Raw genomic sequence first — 19,797 nt, 5'->3', positions numbered from 1 at the left:
GATTGTGTCGCAAGATGATATTAGGAACCTCTACCACTCCTTGTCTCGACGAATTCAAGCATGCATATCCGCCAGGGGCGATTCGATCAACTATTAATTTGAACACTCAGTGGATAATTGTGAGCCGTGAACAGGTACTATGACCTTGATTTTTTAATCATTTTATTATCTGTGTATGAACTATACACATATTCAGTTTCATCAAAAGCAACCACTCCCTTCATGGTGCTTCGATTTTTTTGCAAAAGAGTGTATTAGGCATACATTTCATCACCAAGTAAATATTATTTTCAGGAACAAAAGAGATAAAATTTCTGTCAACAAATGGAACTATTATAAAATAGGTAACTCCTTTCCTTAGTCTTTAAATTATTCTTTGAGGTGTTGTTGCTTGTTAAAGCACTAAGTCTAATGTTGCTAAGTCTAATTAAAATCCGAATCTGATGATATCCTAATGCGAATAAAAACAGTGGCTATATTAAGGTTTTATTCCTTCTGAAAATAACAAGCATCCATGTTTCTCCTGATAAATAATTACCTTCTTTATAATTTAAAAATTGTTTCCTATTTTTGCCAGTAACTTAAGCTTCATACTTAATTAAATCATTATTTAATATTTATTACAAAATTTATTACCTTTCTTTTTCGAATATTTGTTGTATTTAATTTTTGATGTTATTACCTTAGGAAATTAAATTTCAATCAGTTCCAAATTCATAAATTTATTTAATCATTTCTAATGGTATTTGTAGAACTTCTAAAGTAAATATAAATTTAACTCTACTACAAACCAGCAGTGGTATTTTCACGCAAAAACATCCAAATTTATTAAATAATTATTAGAAAAAATATTTTATTATTATGCTCATCACATACCTTCAAAGACGCAGCTACGTTTTCAATCACTTTTACTTATTTAAATGTGATTCTTATGGACAAGAATTTAGAATAATTTATAATAATAAATATGAAATCTTCACAAATTCAAATGGCATATCTTTTGGACGCAAATTTGGGAAGCACATTAAATGATGTGACTAAACTACACAGCGTTAATGTGAATTTTATAATCATAATGCATGATTTTAATGTCATCTAAAAATCAGTTCTAGTAAAAATGTTTTAAGAACTAATTCATTTTTGACCTGCAGTCAGATTTTGAATTCTGAATCAAAAATTAAAAACTGAAATTTGAAACGTTTACCAATATTTACCTTAACTCTTAACAAACAGGAATATCAGAAAACGGAATCATATTTACATGACCCCAAAGTTTTTTTAATACAATTCTAATATTTCGGTACCAGTATTAAATGCCTAGAAGCATTATTTCAATACGTTGATTAAATAAGGTAAGCAAGTTGATTTGTAATTTTTATTTTGCATTACAATGGAATAACAACGAGAATATTTTAATACAATTCAAGAGTATTCAGCAAAATGATATCAAATTCAACAAATATATGAACATCAAAACTCTTCCTTTGAAAATAATTTATTTGCATAAAGTCTAGTCCAATGAAATATTGGATTAAAATTATATCTCATCCCATAGGATTACACAGGAATTATTAATTGTTCGTCTCCAAAATCCTTAAGTTCACTGGATTTAATTCACCAAACAGTTGTCTGTCGAAGCATAAGTAGGAATTTTAACTAAGATTACTAAACATTTTTACATTTTTAGTGATCTTAGATTAAAGAAATTTTATTACCACACTTTCAGTACTTCATTTTATTTAAATGGCCAGTAAAATGCTTTGACCGTCATATGTCTGCATTATTTCTGTTTTGTTTCTTGTCCACTGCAATTACTTTAAAAAAGATGTGTGTTACAGAAAATAATGCACAAAACTCTTGATAAGGGATTTTTTTGTTAATAAGACGTATTATTAACATTATGCATACTATAAAATTCTTTGCTAATGATAATTTTTTCATGCACACTCAAACGGAATGAACACTCTGTCTAAGCTAGGTAGAACCGTTTGAACTTCCTTTATTTCTCTAAAGGAAGGAATATTCATTTTTTTCTGAACTTATATTTCACAGCTGCTTTTTACAGCTGCTTGTATTTTACAACATTCAAAAATCCATACGTAACGATCAAGAAAACAAAGTTCCCTTTCATTCCGCTTCCTTTTCAAATAAATTACCATCATTTCCATTTGAAGTTGATTTACTTTCTTTAACTTGTACCTCTTTGGAATCGGATGGAGTAAGATTTTCAGTGTGTCTGGGATTACGAGAAAATGAGTCGTCTTCAGGTCTATCATACAAAGCTGCACTATGAAAATGATTGGATAAACCTGAATCATCGTTGACTGTTCTTGCATCAATTCTAGTTGCATCGAAATCGTCGGTCTCTGAATCTTCAGCATTCTGGTAAGGTAAACTATTTCTGAATAATCTGTTTGGTAATAAGTTCCGATTAAAACCTTCAACTAGCGCCAATTGTCTGTTTACCCAGGCTATATCTCTCGCTGAAGGTTTGCTCAGACTTCTTTCATCGATAACATAGCTACGATTATATTGTCTATTTCTATCCTGAAAATCCTCATCGAAAGGTTGATTGCGGGCACCTCGATAGTTCGGCCGCTTGCTTAATGGTATGTCAAAATAACCTGGGTTGTCATTTCGTATTGCATCATCGTCACTAACATCATCATTATGCAACAATATATTCTTATCATACGCCGGAATGCCATCAGGTCTGAGGAATAAGGGATAGGTTAATCTCTCATAAACTTGACCTGTTGTAGGATCTACTTTCACTGCTTGGATGCCATTAGGAATAGGGACAGCTCGAAGAACGAAATTAGGAGGACCAGCTCTTCCATCATACGACGGATGGCCAAACAGAACTCCTGGAGGAATAGTACGGGGTGCTAGAGGCAAAACACTTCCAGGTACTCGAGGCAAAACACTTCCAGGTACTCGAGGAATGCTTGCGTAATTTGGATTCAAGGGATAACGGGGTAACCCAAAATCTCTACGTGCTGATGTGTCACTAGCTGGATATCTGCCCGCACCGTAACCAGGTGTTGGTACTGGCGATGGTAATAAGCGATCGGATCCTACACCACCGTGAATGGTTGTCATCGAAATACCAGGACGCCTGTCAACAGGCAGGGGATCGTCATCAAATCCACCATAAGGAGGTGTGAAAGGACGTCTAGATGTAGTACGAAAGTATGTATCCTCCGACCCTCGCTCTCTTGGTAAGTAATATCCTGGTCTTCTTACAGCTGTATGTGGATCAATGGGTGGAAAATAAACGTCAGGAGGCTTAGAATCAGCTGTTGGAGCCTGAGAACGCAACCTTCGAGCTTCTTCGAAGTCGCTTGTTCTCAGTGGGCTGTTTTGTCCAGTAGCTTCGCTGGGGTAATATGCAACAGGACTCTGAGGACGATAATCATCAAAATTTTGTTGCCTAGTTTCTTTAGCAGCATTGTCGATATTATCACTTTTCTTGCTGTCTTCCTCTGCACTTACGTAAGCAACTTTGGAAACTGAAGTCCGTAATCTATCCCCATAACTTCCAGATCCAACATTTGAAGTAGCAGCCGCCACTAATGGAAGATCTTGATCAGTTCTCACGATAGTAGCATGAGCTGCTTCAGAACTGGCAACACCCGGTTCATTAGATCGAATATGCGCACGGAATCCATCTTTGTCAGCCACGTAATCTACGATTCTGTGAGTTCCATCGTTGTGCGTCAAGCCATATGAGCCAATAACTCTGCCAATGGGATCTGTTTCTTCTTTTCTGAACTGTTCTCCTTCAGTGTTGCTAACGGAGTAGCTGAACTGGTAGTTTCCCAAAACCTAGAATTAAAGAAATAAAAATAAGTTTAACCCTTACATTTTTTAGTAGTATGGAAAAGAAAGAGTTGCGAAATTAAAATCAAATTTAAGAATAAAACGGCTACTTTGTAGCTAAATTGTCAGCCATTTTGTTAGACGGTTTCATTTAAAAATTAAAATCTATATACGTGTAAAAAGCGGGAACATTTTAGCATTTATATTTAAATTCTTCTAAGGTCTACACAGAACTATCATGTTAAGAGACTACATGAATTTTGCATTTTTCATGTGATTCAAGCATGTTCTAAACTAGATGTTTCAAAGCAACAATAGCGATTCATTAAATGAATTATTAGTGTCTTATATATAAAGGAAAATATATGCATTTATAAGCTATACCAGGGATGGCCAAACTTCAAGACGATGGAAGCCGCATGGTAGATTTTTTGAATGTCCAGGAGCCGCAAATCCAAATTTATATAAAAAATAATGAAACTGGTTTTGAATATAAAGAAGCTTTTCGAGCAAATTAATGAATATGTGATTAGCATGATTACGTATAAATATGAGTAAGTGCATCTACTGTTCTGTGTTCAGAAAAGTTAAGTTCCAAGAAAATAAAAATTCGTAACTCTTGTACTGGGACACTGAGCATTTTTTCTTCAGGTAGAGAAACCAACTATTTTCTTCTGATTTCCTTTACACTTCTCCGTTTATAACTGCTGTTGTTTTATTTTAGTATAAATAAAATGAACCGGAAGCATATTCATTGGTCTACAATTACATAAAAATATTATCTGAGTAAATTACAAATCCTCATTTACAAAAAATTGAGAGTTTTTTTTAAAAAAAACTTATGAACATTCTTTCAGAAAAAATAATAAATTAAACTGGAAAAGTGTTAGGACATCACTGCAGTGAAATTGTTATTCAAGAAGAAATAGTTATTTAAAAATAAGCTATTAACTTGTTTAGGCTTTGGCTTAAAAAGTAATGTTGTTTCTCCACTGGATCCTAACCAAAGAAATCGTTAAATATTTTTTCCCAAAACTTTCGATAACACTTTTACTGATGTCCAGTATAGAAGAATTCATCAAAAAAAGAATATGGTTAAAATTTTAGTCGTATTTGAATAATCAGTATCTCATGACAGTTCTGACTGATACAGTATCCAACGGCATCCAACGCCATGACTGTCATCCAACGGAATCTGCTAGAATTTTTCAGTAATCAGTACATTGCGCATCATTGAAAATTCTCGAAACTATCCCTCGAATCGTTCCGATAATTTTGGACATCGATAATGAAGTTCAGGCGCATCATTGAAAATTCTCGAAACTATCTCTCGAATCATCCTGATAATTTTGGACATAGATAACGAAGTTCATGTGCATCATTTAAAATTCTTAAAACTCTCTTTGAAATTGTCCTGATAAGTTTGGACATAGATAAGAAGTTCATGCGCATCATTAAAAATTCTCGAAACCGCTTCTTGAATCGTTACGATAACTCTGGACATACATAGCCCTATTGCTAATAAATCTAGTAGTTCATGCCGGTCTATATAAAAGGCTTCGTCGAGCAAATATTCCATCTGTCTACCAACCGAACTCTTCATCCTAGCTGTTTAATTTTGAGCTGTTTTTCAAATATATGGCAAATCAAAACTAATGTTACAGAAAGAAAATATGCTTCTCTGTACTATAGTGAACTTATTTCGTAAGTGCAGATATAACATGAACGCGTAACTCTTCATATTTCTAGGGACATGCACAGATGTTTGTTGCGGAGGCCTTTTGTTACATGGAAGAAGTCTGCACAATAGTTCATACGATCTTGCCAAATAGGTGTACGGATCCACTGTATTGGATCCATAAAGGCTGTCAAATGACTTACAGTCTCATGTTGAAATTCGAAGTAAAATAACTAGGAAGTTTAAAATAAATTATTGTCAGCTTAATAATTACATAGTACAAGTTTCCATTGTGTTATTTAACCTGCGTATAGAACATAAATCTGAAATGGAGGCTGTAGGCAGAGGATACTTTAGAAAATAAAAGAGCAGGCTCTAAAAATAAACTTTTACGGGAGCAAAGTTTCACATTATTGTCTGAAATTTGTAGTGATTAAGCAGTGGATCATCGTACAACGAAGCTTTCATGAAAGAAGTGTCAAATGTACATGATGATCGAAAATTAGGAAGACAAAAAAATATCCACATATTAAACACAAATCCACATAGAAGTGTAAAGCTGGCATCAGAGCCGGTGCAGATGCAGAAGGGTACGATTAGAGGGGTACCGGTATTAAGGGGCGACAAATTTTAGATAAGCCGGGCAGCAAAATGCTTCAATCTAGTGCGTTACTTACCTGCGACTCTAACCTAGTGCAGCAAAATCCTTCTAACCTAGTGCCACGTAGAAAGAAAGAAGGTCATCAAACAAGAAATATAAGAATAGGAGAAAATATCACAAGTTAAAGAGATTTGATCGATATCAATATGCCGATTTTGACAGAAACTTTGGAGAAGAGAGACGTTGCGTTCTGTTTATCCTTCATTTCTTAATGCAATGTTATTGATATGAAGATTTGATGATTAAGGTGAAAGATCTCTACCTGGAAAAGCAATATTTGATAAAATGGGAATTAAACATTTTGACTAAAATTTAAATTATTATTAAACCAGTGATTGTTCCCATGACTCCAAATATTTCAGCATGCACAACCATTGGTTAAATAAATTATGATCTCTGTCTAGGATTACCAAGGAATTTTTACGAACGATAGAGTTTCATGTGGAAAAAGTGTTCAGTAAGTATATTATTGTGAATGGTGGCGAAATTTGTGAAACAATTGCATAAAAATGCTTGCCTCTCTTAGGGATATTAAATTTGTTTTGAAGGAGTTCCGCTGAAAATTGAGACAAGTCTCCTGACCAAGTATAAAATCCTCGTAAAATTCCTCCTCAGTTTAAAAGAGCTCCATATGGATTGCAAGGAAAATGAGGTTTCTTCAGCAGTTACTCATGCCAATCAAGGACTGAATAAAAGTAGCACCTTTCAAGGAATAGCAAATTTCCAGGTGGATCACAACTGTTGTGAACAGTGGGATCACACAGGAATGTAAGCATATACTGTCTGAATTAAAATTAACTTCAGAGAAAAAATGTTAGAGACAAAAAATAAAACAAACATTAGCATTGCGTTTTAGATTAACTTTGTATTAGTGTATTACGATGACCATTACCTGTTCAAAAAGTAACATAACCGGAATAGTAATTACCAGAAATGGAATTATTTGTAATTTTACGTATTTGTTGCTATGACAATAAGCCAGCAGTGGACAGTTTGAAACCTAACAAATTTTTACGTACATAATATCAGAAATTCAATTAGCGATTAATAACGAAACGTGACACTGCATGATTTCTATTCCATATTCCATTTGTAATAAAAAATTAAACTCTATTTATTCAAAACAAGTCGCATTTCAGATGGCAAAGGATCGCAAGTAGCTCGAGAGCCGCAGTTAAGGTGTCGGAGAGCCGCAATTTGGCCTCTTCTGAGCTATTTCTTTGAAATAACACAGGAATTGCATCAAGCGAAGTTCCCAAATTTGAACAAATAATCAGTTTCTAAAATGAACACCCTGTGTAATACAAAATCTTGATGTGCTTAGAGAAGAGAAATCTTAAAATCATCTCCCACAAAATTCAGTTAAATTATCGTGCCGTTCTCCTTATTACGTAAAATGCTATTCAAATATAAAAAAATAATTCCGAAACTCTTGTTAATTGCCCTAAATTGATTAAAATTTCTCATTGCTCACATTTATGGTAACTATACGCTACTGGATACAAAGTATGCTGTTGCACCGGTATTAAGATATAGAATGGGCAACTTAGCCTAATACAAGCAAATTACAAAAGTAAACATGTCCGAAAGCCACATACATTTCTTATTTAAAAATAAAATTATGTCTGAAAGAAATCATTTAAATATATGCCAGAAGAGCAGAATGATTCGCAAAATTTAGATGAATGATGAGTTAGGCATAACTGAATATCACTAGACAACTGATGAATTTCTTGAAGCATATTTTCAAGAACTGGGAATCATTCTTTAAAAACTGAAACACTTCATCGGCTTGCTAATCGAAATCATATGAAGGCGAATACAGGACCTTTAGATCGTTATTTCTCAATGCTGTTAAATAAACACAACACAGGTGATATGAGCCTTCTCAGCAGCCACTGATATTCGAATAAGCAGGTCTACTGCTTACCGATGTCTTCATGGGTATGATCATCTTTATGCGACAAAACCACTGCGCTGCATCTAACTTTCTGCTATTAATTTACAAATTGTATAAATTTTAGCACTATTAATTTATAAATTGTAAACGTTCAAGACGTACCACCTTCATTGTCAGTACTCGAGCCCAGCCTAGATGACTGGGCTCTATGGATGATATCATGCTCAGTTTAAATAATGATTCTGAACGTACTTTGTCCCATAGAGACTATGAAGCATGTAAGTTTTTATCGCAAATCCATGAACGGCACTGTTTCATTAATAGCTATTTGTTTCTTGGGAAAGGAATCATCAGAAACAGCCGCATCAAGCTCCATACCTGTGACAGAGGCTCTGTAACGTGCAGAGATGCATAAACGTCTCTTCGCGTCCCTAAATAAGACTGTTTATGATTGATGTGGGCCCAGACGTCTTTTTTCACGAATGACAATGTTTGACTTCATTGAACTACTTTGGTGGCTGAATACTTTCAATCTGAGGAAATTTGGAGAATGCGGTTTGAACCTCCAAAAATGAGATTTGAAATTTTAATGAATTGATCTCATACTCGCAAACCGTCAGTTCTAGAGAGCATATTTAAGATGTCCTATGCCAATGAGTTGACCCGTCAGCATCCTTATCGAAGCCTTCGGGAGCACAGATCTGTACTTTTTATATAGCAGCACTGAATAGCATTTGTTTCCTACAGACTTAATTGATGCTTTAATTAATAGAACGAGAAGACATTGTGAAGTGCGTATTCCCATTAGAGGGAATAACACAGCCTGTTAAATTATTATAAACTCGAGAAGAAGATGGTGCAATTTCCTTTTAAATTTTGTGCATAATTTGCAATATTTTAGCACTATCCAACTAGTAAACAAAGTAGTGCATCTTTACAACATTTATGCAAAATTTATACCTGTTCTTTATAAGAAATTTTCTTCTTCGCCACAGCGTACCTTCATGGTGTAGTTGGAAGCATATCTGGCTAGCATTCTGGTGATCCGAAGTTCGAATACCGGCAAGGGTATCGTATTTCGGGCACTAGTAAGGTAGGAGGCAATAACTACGAAAATTCCTTATATTCTCCCCCACTTAAAGGACAACTGGGGATGAGAAAGACCAGCTGCTATATCCAGGATGGTGACGTCTTATCACCCAGTACATTTTTAGTTCGGGTGCTAGTAGTAGAATTATTATGTCCTAGCAAGAGCAGGAAGCTCGAAAAATCAGCAATACTTCCCGAGATTGGAACTCCGGACCTCTCTAGCCAGCCAGCCATGGTTCAAGTTATGCCACGAAAGGCACGCGGTAGAGAAAAAGGAAGCTTCTTACAGTGTAATTACCCATTAATTTTGAACTCCTGTATATAGAATGAACATGTGTGTTTATAAACATTTTCAATGATTTTTTAACGTGTAGATGAATATTGCCAAAACAGAGAGACTCTAAAGGAAAATGTTAATATTGTTACGAATTTGGTATTTAAAAAGCTAATGTTAGTTCAATTATAAATTAAATGGTTTTATTTCTCACGCAGTGCAGCGCGTGACGAATATTAAAAGAAAGCTAAGCCGGAAAATTGAAAATACAAGAGCGCGTGCATTAAATAAATAAATATCTCTTTTTGATTTCGAGAAAGTACTGGAAAATTCTAGCGCGTGATTTTAAAATCTTATAAAAGGAGGAAAACATCTCAGTTTGTGTTAGTTGCTTTGCTGTTGTTTAGAAAACTGCTGTTGTTGATTATAGCGAATTCGCGGATTAGCGTTCTTTAGCTGTTTTGAATTACGTTCTATTGTACATTTGAGTAGTTAAAAGATAACTACTGTGAGATATTGTAATACTGCATGATAATTTGAGAAAATTTAAGCATTTTTGTTGTGATAATAATAAATTTTTGTTCATTTTTCATCGGACTTGTGCATTCATTTCATAACGAACCCGTACGCACGCAACAATTTTTGGTGTCAGAAGTGGGGTTTGAATGCCAATAACAAGAGCGATGGAAGAGCAATTAAGGCAGTTAATATCAGCCTTTGCCTCATTTAAAGAAGAAATTAAAGAGGAAATGAAATTGGGCCAGGAATCCGTTAAGGACGAAATGAAAGCTGTTCAAGCTGGTCAAGAAGAAATGAAAAGAGAAATTACTTGCATAATAGAAAATAAATTTCAAGCTATGGAAGGCAGAATTGACGCAGTTGAAAATAAAGTTGAACATATTGAGAAAAAGTTTCTTCCGTAAAAGATCATATTGAAGAAAGAGTTTCTTCGGTGAAAGAAGAAATAGAAGAAAGAGTTTCTTCTGTAAAAGAACATATAGAAGGGAGAGTTTCTGCTGTGGAGGAACGAATTGAAGGAAGAGTTTGTGCCGTCCAACACCAAATCGAACAACAAATTGATGAGAGAGTTTCTGCAGTTGCCAAGGAAATGGAAACTTTAAAGAAATTCGTAGCGACGGCAGGGAGCAAGAGTGATGATTTTAAATTCTTACCGATGCCTGCTCGTCCATTTCTGAAGCTATCCACATATGATGGGAAGACATCCTGGCAAGTGTACAAGACCCAGTTTTCTATCGTTGCGGATGCAAATGGATGGGATTCCCAACCTAAGGCCTGTCATCTCGCCGCTTCTTTAAGAGCCGACGCAGCGGATATCCTTCAGACTCTTCCCGAAAACAAAAGGTTAGATTTCGAAGCTCTGTCCGGCGCCTTGGAGCTGCGCTTTGGCGAGAAATGTTTAAAAGACTACAGCAGGCTTCAATTAAAATCCCGTCAACAGAAGCCCACCGAATCACTTCAGGAGCTCGCCACGGATGTTGAAAGGCTGTCACATCACGCCTTTTCGGAGTGTCCGACAGAAACAAGGGAAATCCTGTCCCTGCAATATTTCATCGATGGAATCCGGGATCCCGAAATACAGAAGGTTCTACGAATGGCAGATGTAAAGGATGTAAAAAGCGCTCTGTTGTACGCCGTGAAATTGGAGGCAGCCCAGCAAGCAACTCTTAGAGATCGCTACCCAGTCAGAGCTGTGCGAGTCCACGACCCAGGGGACCAATTGATGGCTCGTTTAGATGATTTATCCAGACAAGTCGATGCTTTGATACGGAGTAGCAGTGAGAACAAAGTGGCTGTAAGATGTTGGAGATGTGGTTCTGAAGGTCACCTACGACGGCATTGCACAACACTCCAGGGCAAGGATAATAAAACGGATGAGTTGACGAGACCAGTGAATGCTTTAAGACGGAATAGTGGTGAAACGAAACCGACCCTAAAGTGCTGGAATTGCGGTGTTGAAGGCCACCTACGAAGGAACTGCAGAACTCCCCAGAGCACGGAAAATAAGGCATACGATTTAAACAGACAATTAAATGCCACGGGAAGGAAAAGGACTGACAAGAAACCAAAGTGCTGGAACTGTGGAGCTGAAGGCCACGTACGAATGAATTGCAGAACACCCCAGGGTACGAAAATTGAGACAATTTCTGAACAACGACGCAGGAAACAAATTAATGACCATATCAAGGAACGGAGGTTGCCAGATAATGAAAAACCCTGTTTTAAAGCGCTTAAGATCTCTATAGTGAGTGGCAACAATAACGGACTGTCCCTCAATGGGAATATCGATGGAGTTCCTTGCAATATGATCATTGACACAGGAGCTAATGTTACCATCATTAGGAAAGATTTAGCTGAACAGTTTAAAGATAAACTTATTTGGACGCCATCCTGTGTTACCCTTCAGACTGCGTCTGGTGACAAGATCGACATAACTGGGAAGTTAAACGTAAACATCACGTTTGGAAGTGCCGCCGACCATCACACGGCATATGTGGCGGATATTACAGATCCATGCATACTCGGATTGGACTTTTTAAGGAAATACAATTTTTCCTTAGATTTCAAAAACAATAAGCTGCTTTCAGCATCTGATGGCATGACTATCCATCCTCAAAAGGGATCCTCGCCTGGAAATGTCGACGCCTTGTCCGAAAGATCGAGCTCGGGAAGATGCCGAAATCATACCAGGGTCGAAAAGAAACGCAAGACTACCAGCTATTTTCCATCTCAGAAGCTCTTCGGTCAAGACCTTCGTCTGCCTTGTGACCGCCTGTTTAGTCGCCATACGGATGCGCCTTCATCGCCTGAGGAACACTGCCAAGATGCCCAGGCCCGGTTTCAGAGGATGCATCGTTCTGCACGAAAGCGAGTCAACTTGGCGACGGAGAAAATGAAGACCAGATACGACACGCGAGCTACTAGACATAGATCCAACAAAGGAAACAAGGTGTGGTTGTGGAACCCGATTCAACGAAAAGGACTGAGTCCTAAATTACAGTCACCTTCGGATGATCCGTATACAGTGCTGAACAGACTAAATGACGTCATGGTTCGGATTCGTAAGTCTTCGAACTCTAAACCTAAAGTCGAACTCTTACGACAGGTTAGCTTATTACTATGGCCATAGTACTTAATGTAAATAATTGTAAATAGTATAAGACCATGGTCCATTTTGTTTTTAAATGTGTATTTGATTTGTATTTGATAGCATTTGATTTGTTTTATGTATTGCATTTATTGTTCATGTTGTTTATTATTGTAATGTAATGCTTATTAATGCATTTATGCCACAGTTGTAAGTTTAGCTTCCTGTCCAGGCATTGTACTGCCCGGGACGTCCAGTCCTTGGGAAGGGGGCAGTGTTACGAATTTGGTATTTAAAAAGCTAATGTTAGTTCAATTATAAATTAAATGGTTTTATTTCTCGCGCAGTGCAGCGCATGACGAATATTAAAAGAAAGCTAAGCCGGAAAATTGAAAATACAAGAGCGCGTGCATTAAATAAATAAATATCTCTTTTTGATTTCGAGAAAGTACTGGAAAATTCTAGCGCGTGATTTTAAAATCTTATAAAAGGAGGAAAACATCTCAGTTTGTGGTAGTTGCTTTGCTGTTGTTTAGAAAACTGCTGTTGTTGATTATAGCGAATTCGCGGATTAGCGTTCTTTAGCTGTTTTGAATTACGTTCTATTGTACATTTGAGTAGTTAAAAGATAACTACTGTGAGATATTGTAATACTGCATGATAATTTGAGAAAATTTAAGCATTTTTGTTGTGATAATAATACATTTTTGTTCGTTTTTCATCGGACTTGTGCGTTCATTTCATAACGAACCCGTACGCACGCAACAATATATTGTTTTTTACGTTTTTAAATATTAATACGTTGCTTTTTACATTTGCGGTTTTTGGAATTCTTCTTGGTCATTAAAACTAGATTTTTACAGAAATCGATTAACCAGTTGCAATTAAGTTTGAAAAATATTGGAATAATTACATACATTAAAAGGAAGTTGTTGGTTTACGAACAACTTGCTTTTAATGTATGTAATTTTAATAATGTACTTTAATGTATGTAATTTAATGTATGTACTTTTAATGTATGTAATGTTGTTGGTTTACCAACAACTTCCTTTTCTAATAATTCGTTTCTTTCGAGCGTAATTCTTTTATAAAAGGATTACGCTCAAGGTCCACCATCGTGCAGTTGGATGTTAATTGAATATGTCATTTATATTGACAGACAGCAGGGTTAAGTCTTTTTGTAAAAATAAGGACTAAATTTTTTTTAACATTTGGAAGCTCTTTTTTCTTTCTGATATTTGTTAAATATGCGTAGATTTCCAAGTTTTCTAATCTAAACTCAGTCTTTGCATTTCAGATAAATATTAATTCATAATCTGAATCAAAAGTTTTCTTTTTTTAATTTCAAATTTGCATGAACCCCAGGCAAAAAAGAAATTCATTTGCAAGTGAATAAATAACTGAAAATGTTCAAGAGTAAATATACCTTATTTTTCGGTCTTTTTAAAGCTTTCGTGTTCTTAGAAATTCTGTGATACGAAACTTCATTAAAATGAATACTCAACCTAACGGCAAACGCAGCATTATATTGAATTATTGGCAAGTTATATCCCTTAACAACTAACTAATTGCAAATATAACTGCGGAAATAATAAGTTATCATTAAAATTCAACATAATTTATTAAGCTGTTCCTAATGATTAAACGCTCCACCAGTAGCCAAGTAGCTAAAGCCGCTGCATACAAATATACAGTGGGTACAAAAAGTATTTGCACACATACATTTTTGTTCACAATTTATAAGAAAATGCATTAAGAAATACAAAAATTGGCATTTAAGAAATAGAATAAGCTTATTCACTTAAATTAATTACAAAAAATACAATAATATTAATAAAAAACATTTTTTGCAACAATATTAAAATAGCTTATGTCAAAAAAGTATTTGCACTCTCAACTCAACTTTAGCAAATTTGCATTTTTATGCTATTATTTGACAGTCATCCCGCAGTAAATAGCATACGTAAGACGAATATAAAAGGAGGTGTTGTCGAAACGTTATCAGTTGATTGTCGATTCAAATTATAATGGCACCTAAGGAATCTGAATTGCCGATTTCGTTGCGAGAAAAAATTGTTTCTCTACGTGAAAATGGCCTAAGTTATCGAGAAATATGTAAAAAAAGTAAATGTTTGCTTCTCTACTGTTCGGTATGTTATAAAACGTTATAAAGAAAGAGGATCTACATCAAATAAATTGCGCTCTGGACGCCCAAAGAAACTTTCACTGCGAATGAAGCGAAAAATCATAAGAGAAGCATCAAAAAATTCATTTGTTAGTGAATTTCTTTAGCCAATGATGTCGCTTCAACATCTGGAGTTCAAATCTGTGCCCAAAGTGTTCGAAATGTCCTGCACGATGCACACATTTATGGGAGATCTCCAAGGAGAAAAAACCTCTCATAACTGAACGAAATAGACTGAAGAGACTTGAATTCGTTAAGGAATATATCAATAAGTCAATTGATTTCTAGAAAAATGTCATATTCTCCGACGAGAGTAAGTTCAATATCTTTAAATCAGATGGCAGGAAATTAGTTTGGAGAAGAACTTGTACTGCTTTTCATACCAAAAATGCGTTACCTACAGTTAAACATGGAGGTCATAACAGTTAATCTGTTATGATTTGGGGGTGCATGGATAGCAAAGGAGTTGGTAATTTGTGTTTCATTGATGGGAATATGACAGCTCGAACCTATATTGATGTGTTGCGAGATAATTTACCACAAAGTGCAATAAAATTGGGTATCAGTAATTAGTACTATTTTCAGCAAGGCAATGATCCCAAGCACACCGCCGGTATAACGCGTATGTGGTTGCTTTATAATGTACCCAGAAAACTTGCCACTCCACTACAATCACCAGATTTAAATCCTTTGGAAAATTTGTGGAATTCTTTGGATTTAAAAATAAGAAAAAGGAAGATTTCATGCAAATCTGCTCTTAAACAAGCCCTTATTGAAGAGTGGTCGAATACTGACCCTACTGTTACAGAAAATTTAATTAAATCAATGCCAGCAAGATTACAAGCAGTAATAGATGCTAAAGGAATGCATACTAAATATTAGTTATTTGAAATTTGCTTATATATTTTATTTCTTTTGTATTCATGCAGGTGTGCAAATACTTTTTTGATATGAGATATTTTAATTTTGTTACCAAAAAGCATTGTTATTTATATTATTGTAATTTTTCTGTTTGTTTTGGATCATTAAACTTATTCTGATTTGGCAATACCAATTTTTTTAATTCTTATTGCTTCTTTTTATGAATTGCAAACAAAAATGTAGGTGTGCAAATACTTTTTTTTACCCACAGTATGCCGGATTTTATTTCTAGGTGAACAGGCTGGTTGCATGGTTTTATGGTTTTCCCCACGTGTAACGTGAATACGAGCCAGTTTTCTTACGAAAAGTCCTCCACGAAGGCGTTCCTGCCTTAGATTAAAAGCCCTCGTTTGCCTTAACCTACGGAATTACAACTTAATTTTTAACTCAAAATGAAACGCTGCATTGTTGTATAAAATTACTGAAAAAATTCAAATGCTTTTTGCCCTGATAGCTACCATTTCAGCTATTTCCAAAATAAGGTTCTAAGTTTATAAATAAACACCTGGGCAGTCTACAAGCTCGTAAATCACTTAACAGCATCACAGTATAAATGAAACCTTCCGCAGATCCAACAGGGACTAGTTTCCATGACACGACAGCAATGCAGTGAGATCTCCAATAAGTTAAAATTAAACTCTTATATTTAAACTACGCTTCATGCTTTTAATTTTGCGTAACTTCCTGACATGAGCAAATATTGTGACACTAAACCAAGAAAGAAAGAAGGTCTGCAAAAACTTAGGAATAATTGTCACACACTCTGTTATAAGTATATTCTTAATCAGTTACGGCAAGTGGCAACATAAGCTGCATCTGAATTCAATTACTGAAAAGGAAATTTTCAGTTAACAAAAACAAAATTTTCTTTCAATTTTAAAGACAAAATAAATTTTACAACAGTTTCCTAGCACAGAAGTTCAATTTTGCACTCAGTTGCAGAAGATTAATATAAATAATTGCACCAATGGACACTGAAAACTTTAATAAATGAGCATATATTTTTAGATTATCCTTTAATTCTGACAAGCACTGTATTTTAAAAATCTAAAAAAACTAAAATAAAAAAGCTTGAAAAATATTTAGTTAAAAAATATTTTTATGCATTTCCGGTTGCGTATATACAGGGTGATTTGCTACTGCGTACCCCAACTTCTCATAAACGTTAATCAGGATCGGACAGCAATGTATGGTCTGAAACCCTATTGTCTTGTGCTAGCGCACAGAGAATATGAGAGATGAAAATGCAATATATAAGTGAGGAACTCTGTTTTATTAATCAAAATGTAAAAGCTGCCATATTAAGGAAAATCGCAGAAGGCATTCGAAGTTTCGTTCGCTAGCGGCAATACAAACCTGCAGTCAGCGATGTACGGAATCGCTGAAGTTTTTAAATATTCTTGGCATCTCTCGAATGGTCTCGGCAGTTACTCAGATGAGAATGAGAAAATCGGTTTCACTACTCATGAGTACCCGAAATCTTTCAGGTGACTCTAGAAAAAAACCTCCTTTGAGGATAGGTCCGACGCTGACGAATGAGACCATCATGCCCGATTTACTATTCCTGAGTACCCGAAACCTTTCAGGTGACTCTAGAAAAAAACCTCCTTTGAGGATAGGTCAGACCCTGGCGAATGAGACCATCATGCCCGATTTACTGCTGTCGAAAGGTCGCATTGTGTCGCAAGTGTTCCTGACCGAGATGATTGAAGGGAGCTGAAGAGCCATCAGGCTGAAACCAACTATGCACAGCGATTTCTATGTCTGTGATCATTCAACAGTTCAAGTAAGACTTACTACAAAAAAATCTTAAAATACCTTTTGTCCAAACGAACAGGCAGGAAATACGGGTCAGTTAAGTATCCCTCACAGTGCCGGACCAAACATTGACAGCAAAACCGATGACAGAGAAAAGTCAGCGAAAACAGTTTAAAATTGACAGCTTAAAATTGACAGCTTAAATTGACAGTTTAAAATCAACAATGCCGGACCAAACATTGACAGCAAAACCGATGACAGAGAAAACTCAGCGAAAACAGTTTAAAATCGACAGTTTAAATTGACAGCGAAAACTTACGTGCTACACGAATACCTCAGCCCCCTTTCTGTGAGCCGTCTATGAATGGTCCTTGCGGTCACTGAAGCCCTAGTTGCCGTACAATCGATGATCATGATGCATCTGGGGCTGTGAATGCCGCTCTGACGATTGCTCGGTCTTCACTTTCTATCGTTTTTCTGGGCTTCCTTCTTGACGCTGTGTGCGGCCATGGTTCACCCACGCACCTGTATGCGAGGCATAGTTACTGTCTACCAGAATACACGGAATGAAATTCGTGAAGAATTTATGACCTGGAATCGTAATGTCTCCTCTTAAATATCCTGCCAGTTGCGCAGATCAGATGCGCTGTAGCGACAACCGTTCATTCATTGACAGCCAAAATGTAAAATTTAGCATTTTCGCCGAAACCTGTATGCATATCAATTTGTGTCCAATTTGCTTTATATCTTCTTGGTATGTCGTGGTGCATCGTTTTTTTTTTTTTTTTTTTTTTGTCTAAGAGTCTATAACAGCATAAGGGTTGTCTAATATAATGGAAATACTCTGCTTAAAAATACATTTTTTTCTATCGATTATATAGTACTAGAAATTACGTTTTAGCATGATTATTTCATACATTATCTTAGGGTTATGTAAAATTCAAAATTTCGGCTGTGACTTGTAAAATTTAAATTGTACTGAAAGAAAATGAATTATTTGACTAAATTCCAAATTGATCAGTTTGTTGATGTCATGGTCGTTGATTGTGGGAGGTAAACGAAACTCATTGACAGAGCCAGAAGAGCGTTAAAGAGGATTATTACGTCAAAAAGTAAACCTGTTAAGAAGAAGGCGACGGGTGAGCTCAGTATGCATTTACAGCACACGGGTTAGAGAGACACAATACGAAAGAACCGAAGTAGAGTGTTTACGTCAGAGCTGCTGTCTTAAAATCTCTTATTTCAGAAAGAAAAGCAGCAACGATGCCAGGAGCACAAAACGTGAAACGTTGATCAGTGAAAACATGTACTGACTTTAGATGAGTGAACCTTAACGCTTTCTCAGGATAAGAACACCAGCAGAAACCTACAATCCTGCCTACAGTATAACATGGTGGTGTTTCAATTATACTTCAAGAAATTAAGTCGTGATTTGCAGCAGGTTCTGTTATCAACTTATAGTAAGGATAAATATCATTTAATATATTTTAAGCAGTCATGTCCGTTGAAATGCACAGCTGCTTATGGGTAGTTGCACTTTTCAAAAAGATAATTCTCCCATTCACCGAAGTCTAATTGTTCAATCGCAGTTTGAAAAAATGAGGATGAAGTCATACATCTTCCTTGTCCTGCACGATAACAAGATTTAAATATCATTGGAAAACGTTTAGTCTCCTCTTGAAACCAGGGATCTCAGTTTCCTCTTTCAGTACCTCTCAAAGAATCGGAACAATTTGTAATGGATGTACAGTATAAAATAATTTAAAAACCCTAATTCAGAACTTACATGCCTCTATTCCAAAGATTTCAAGTAATTATGTATATGAAAGGTGCTCCTGCACTATACCTTTAAATGTTTCTATTATTTTGGACAACATTTGTAGATAATATATTGGGTATATAATAATGTGAAAGGCTTTTCAACTTACATCTTGCGCTCGAGATACTTTACTAATACCATCAGGATGATCCCCGCAGAAAACAGCTGTAAATGATACCGCAAATACGGCCAGACAATATAGAATCTGAAATAAATGAATATGAAATGAGCCATTTGCAAAGAAATATTGATTTCTAATAATAATTTTTAGAAAAAAATTTTAAATGCTAAAAATTTTCGCTATTCCTAAATTGTCTTTAGGAAAAACTTTAATTTACTTTTTCAACAAAACAGTCTTAATACTAATAATTTATCTTGAAAATAATAGATTACGAACTGCTATTATTTATCACAGCAAAACAATATCGGGTTTATAACTGCCAGAAGATACTTTTGTTCGAAAAAAATGCATTTTTGGATATTTTCCTTTATTCACTTTAATTTTCATGTTTTTCCACCTTTATATTACTTGATTACAAACTACATTTTCCTCTAATAACAGAAGCTTCAGACATTGGGAAAGC

The 19,797-nt window shown here is 35.5% G+C and overlaps 1 protein-coding gene across 2 annotated transcripts in view; it reads right to left on the bottom strand.

Moving 5' to 3' along the window:
- Positions 1–1,361: 1,361 nt before the first annotated feature.
- LOC118196562 (uncharacterized) overlaps positions 1,362–19,797 on the bottom strand; it is a 49,492-nt gene continuing 31,056 nt past the window's right edge. For both annotated transcript variants that reach the window (XM_085818517.1, XM_085818515.1), the window contains exons 2-3: positions 19,323–19,418; positions 1,362–3,828 (exon numbers count right to left, since the gene is read on the bottom strand). In XM_085818517.1, the coding sequence (XP_085674643.1) occupies positions 2,128–3,828; positions 19,323–19,418 (1,797 nt within the window). In that variant the 3' untranslated portion in view covers positions 1,362–2,127. The remainder of the gene's footprint in view (positions 3,829–19,322; positions 19,419–19,797) is intronic.

The sequence above is a fragment of the Stegodyphus dumicola genome, chromosome 6 (genome assembly GCF_044657685.1).
Source record: "Stegodyphus dumicola isolate Sdum_Otavi_A_Nest chromosome 6, ASM4465768v1".
In the NCBI taxonomy this organism is placed as follows: domain Eukaryota; kingdom Metazoa; phylum Arthropoda; class Arachnida; order Araneae; family Eresidae; genus Stegodyphus; species Stegodyphus dumicola.
This window is presented reverse-complemented; position numbering and strand designations above follow the sequence as displayed.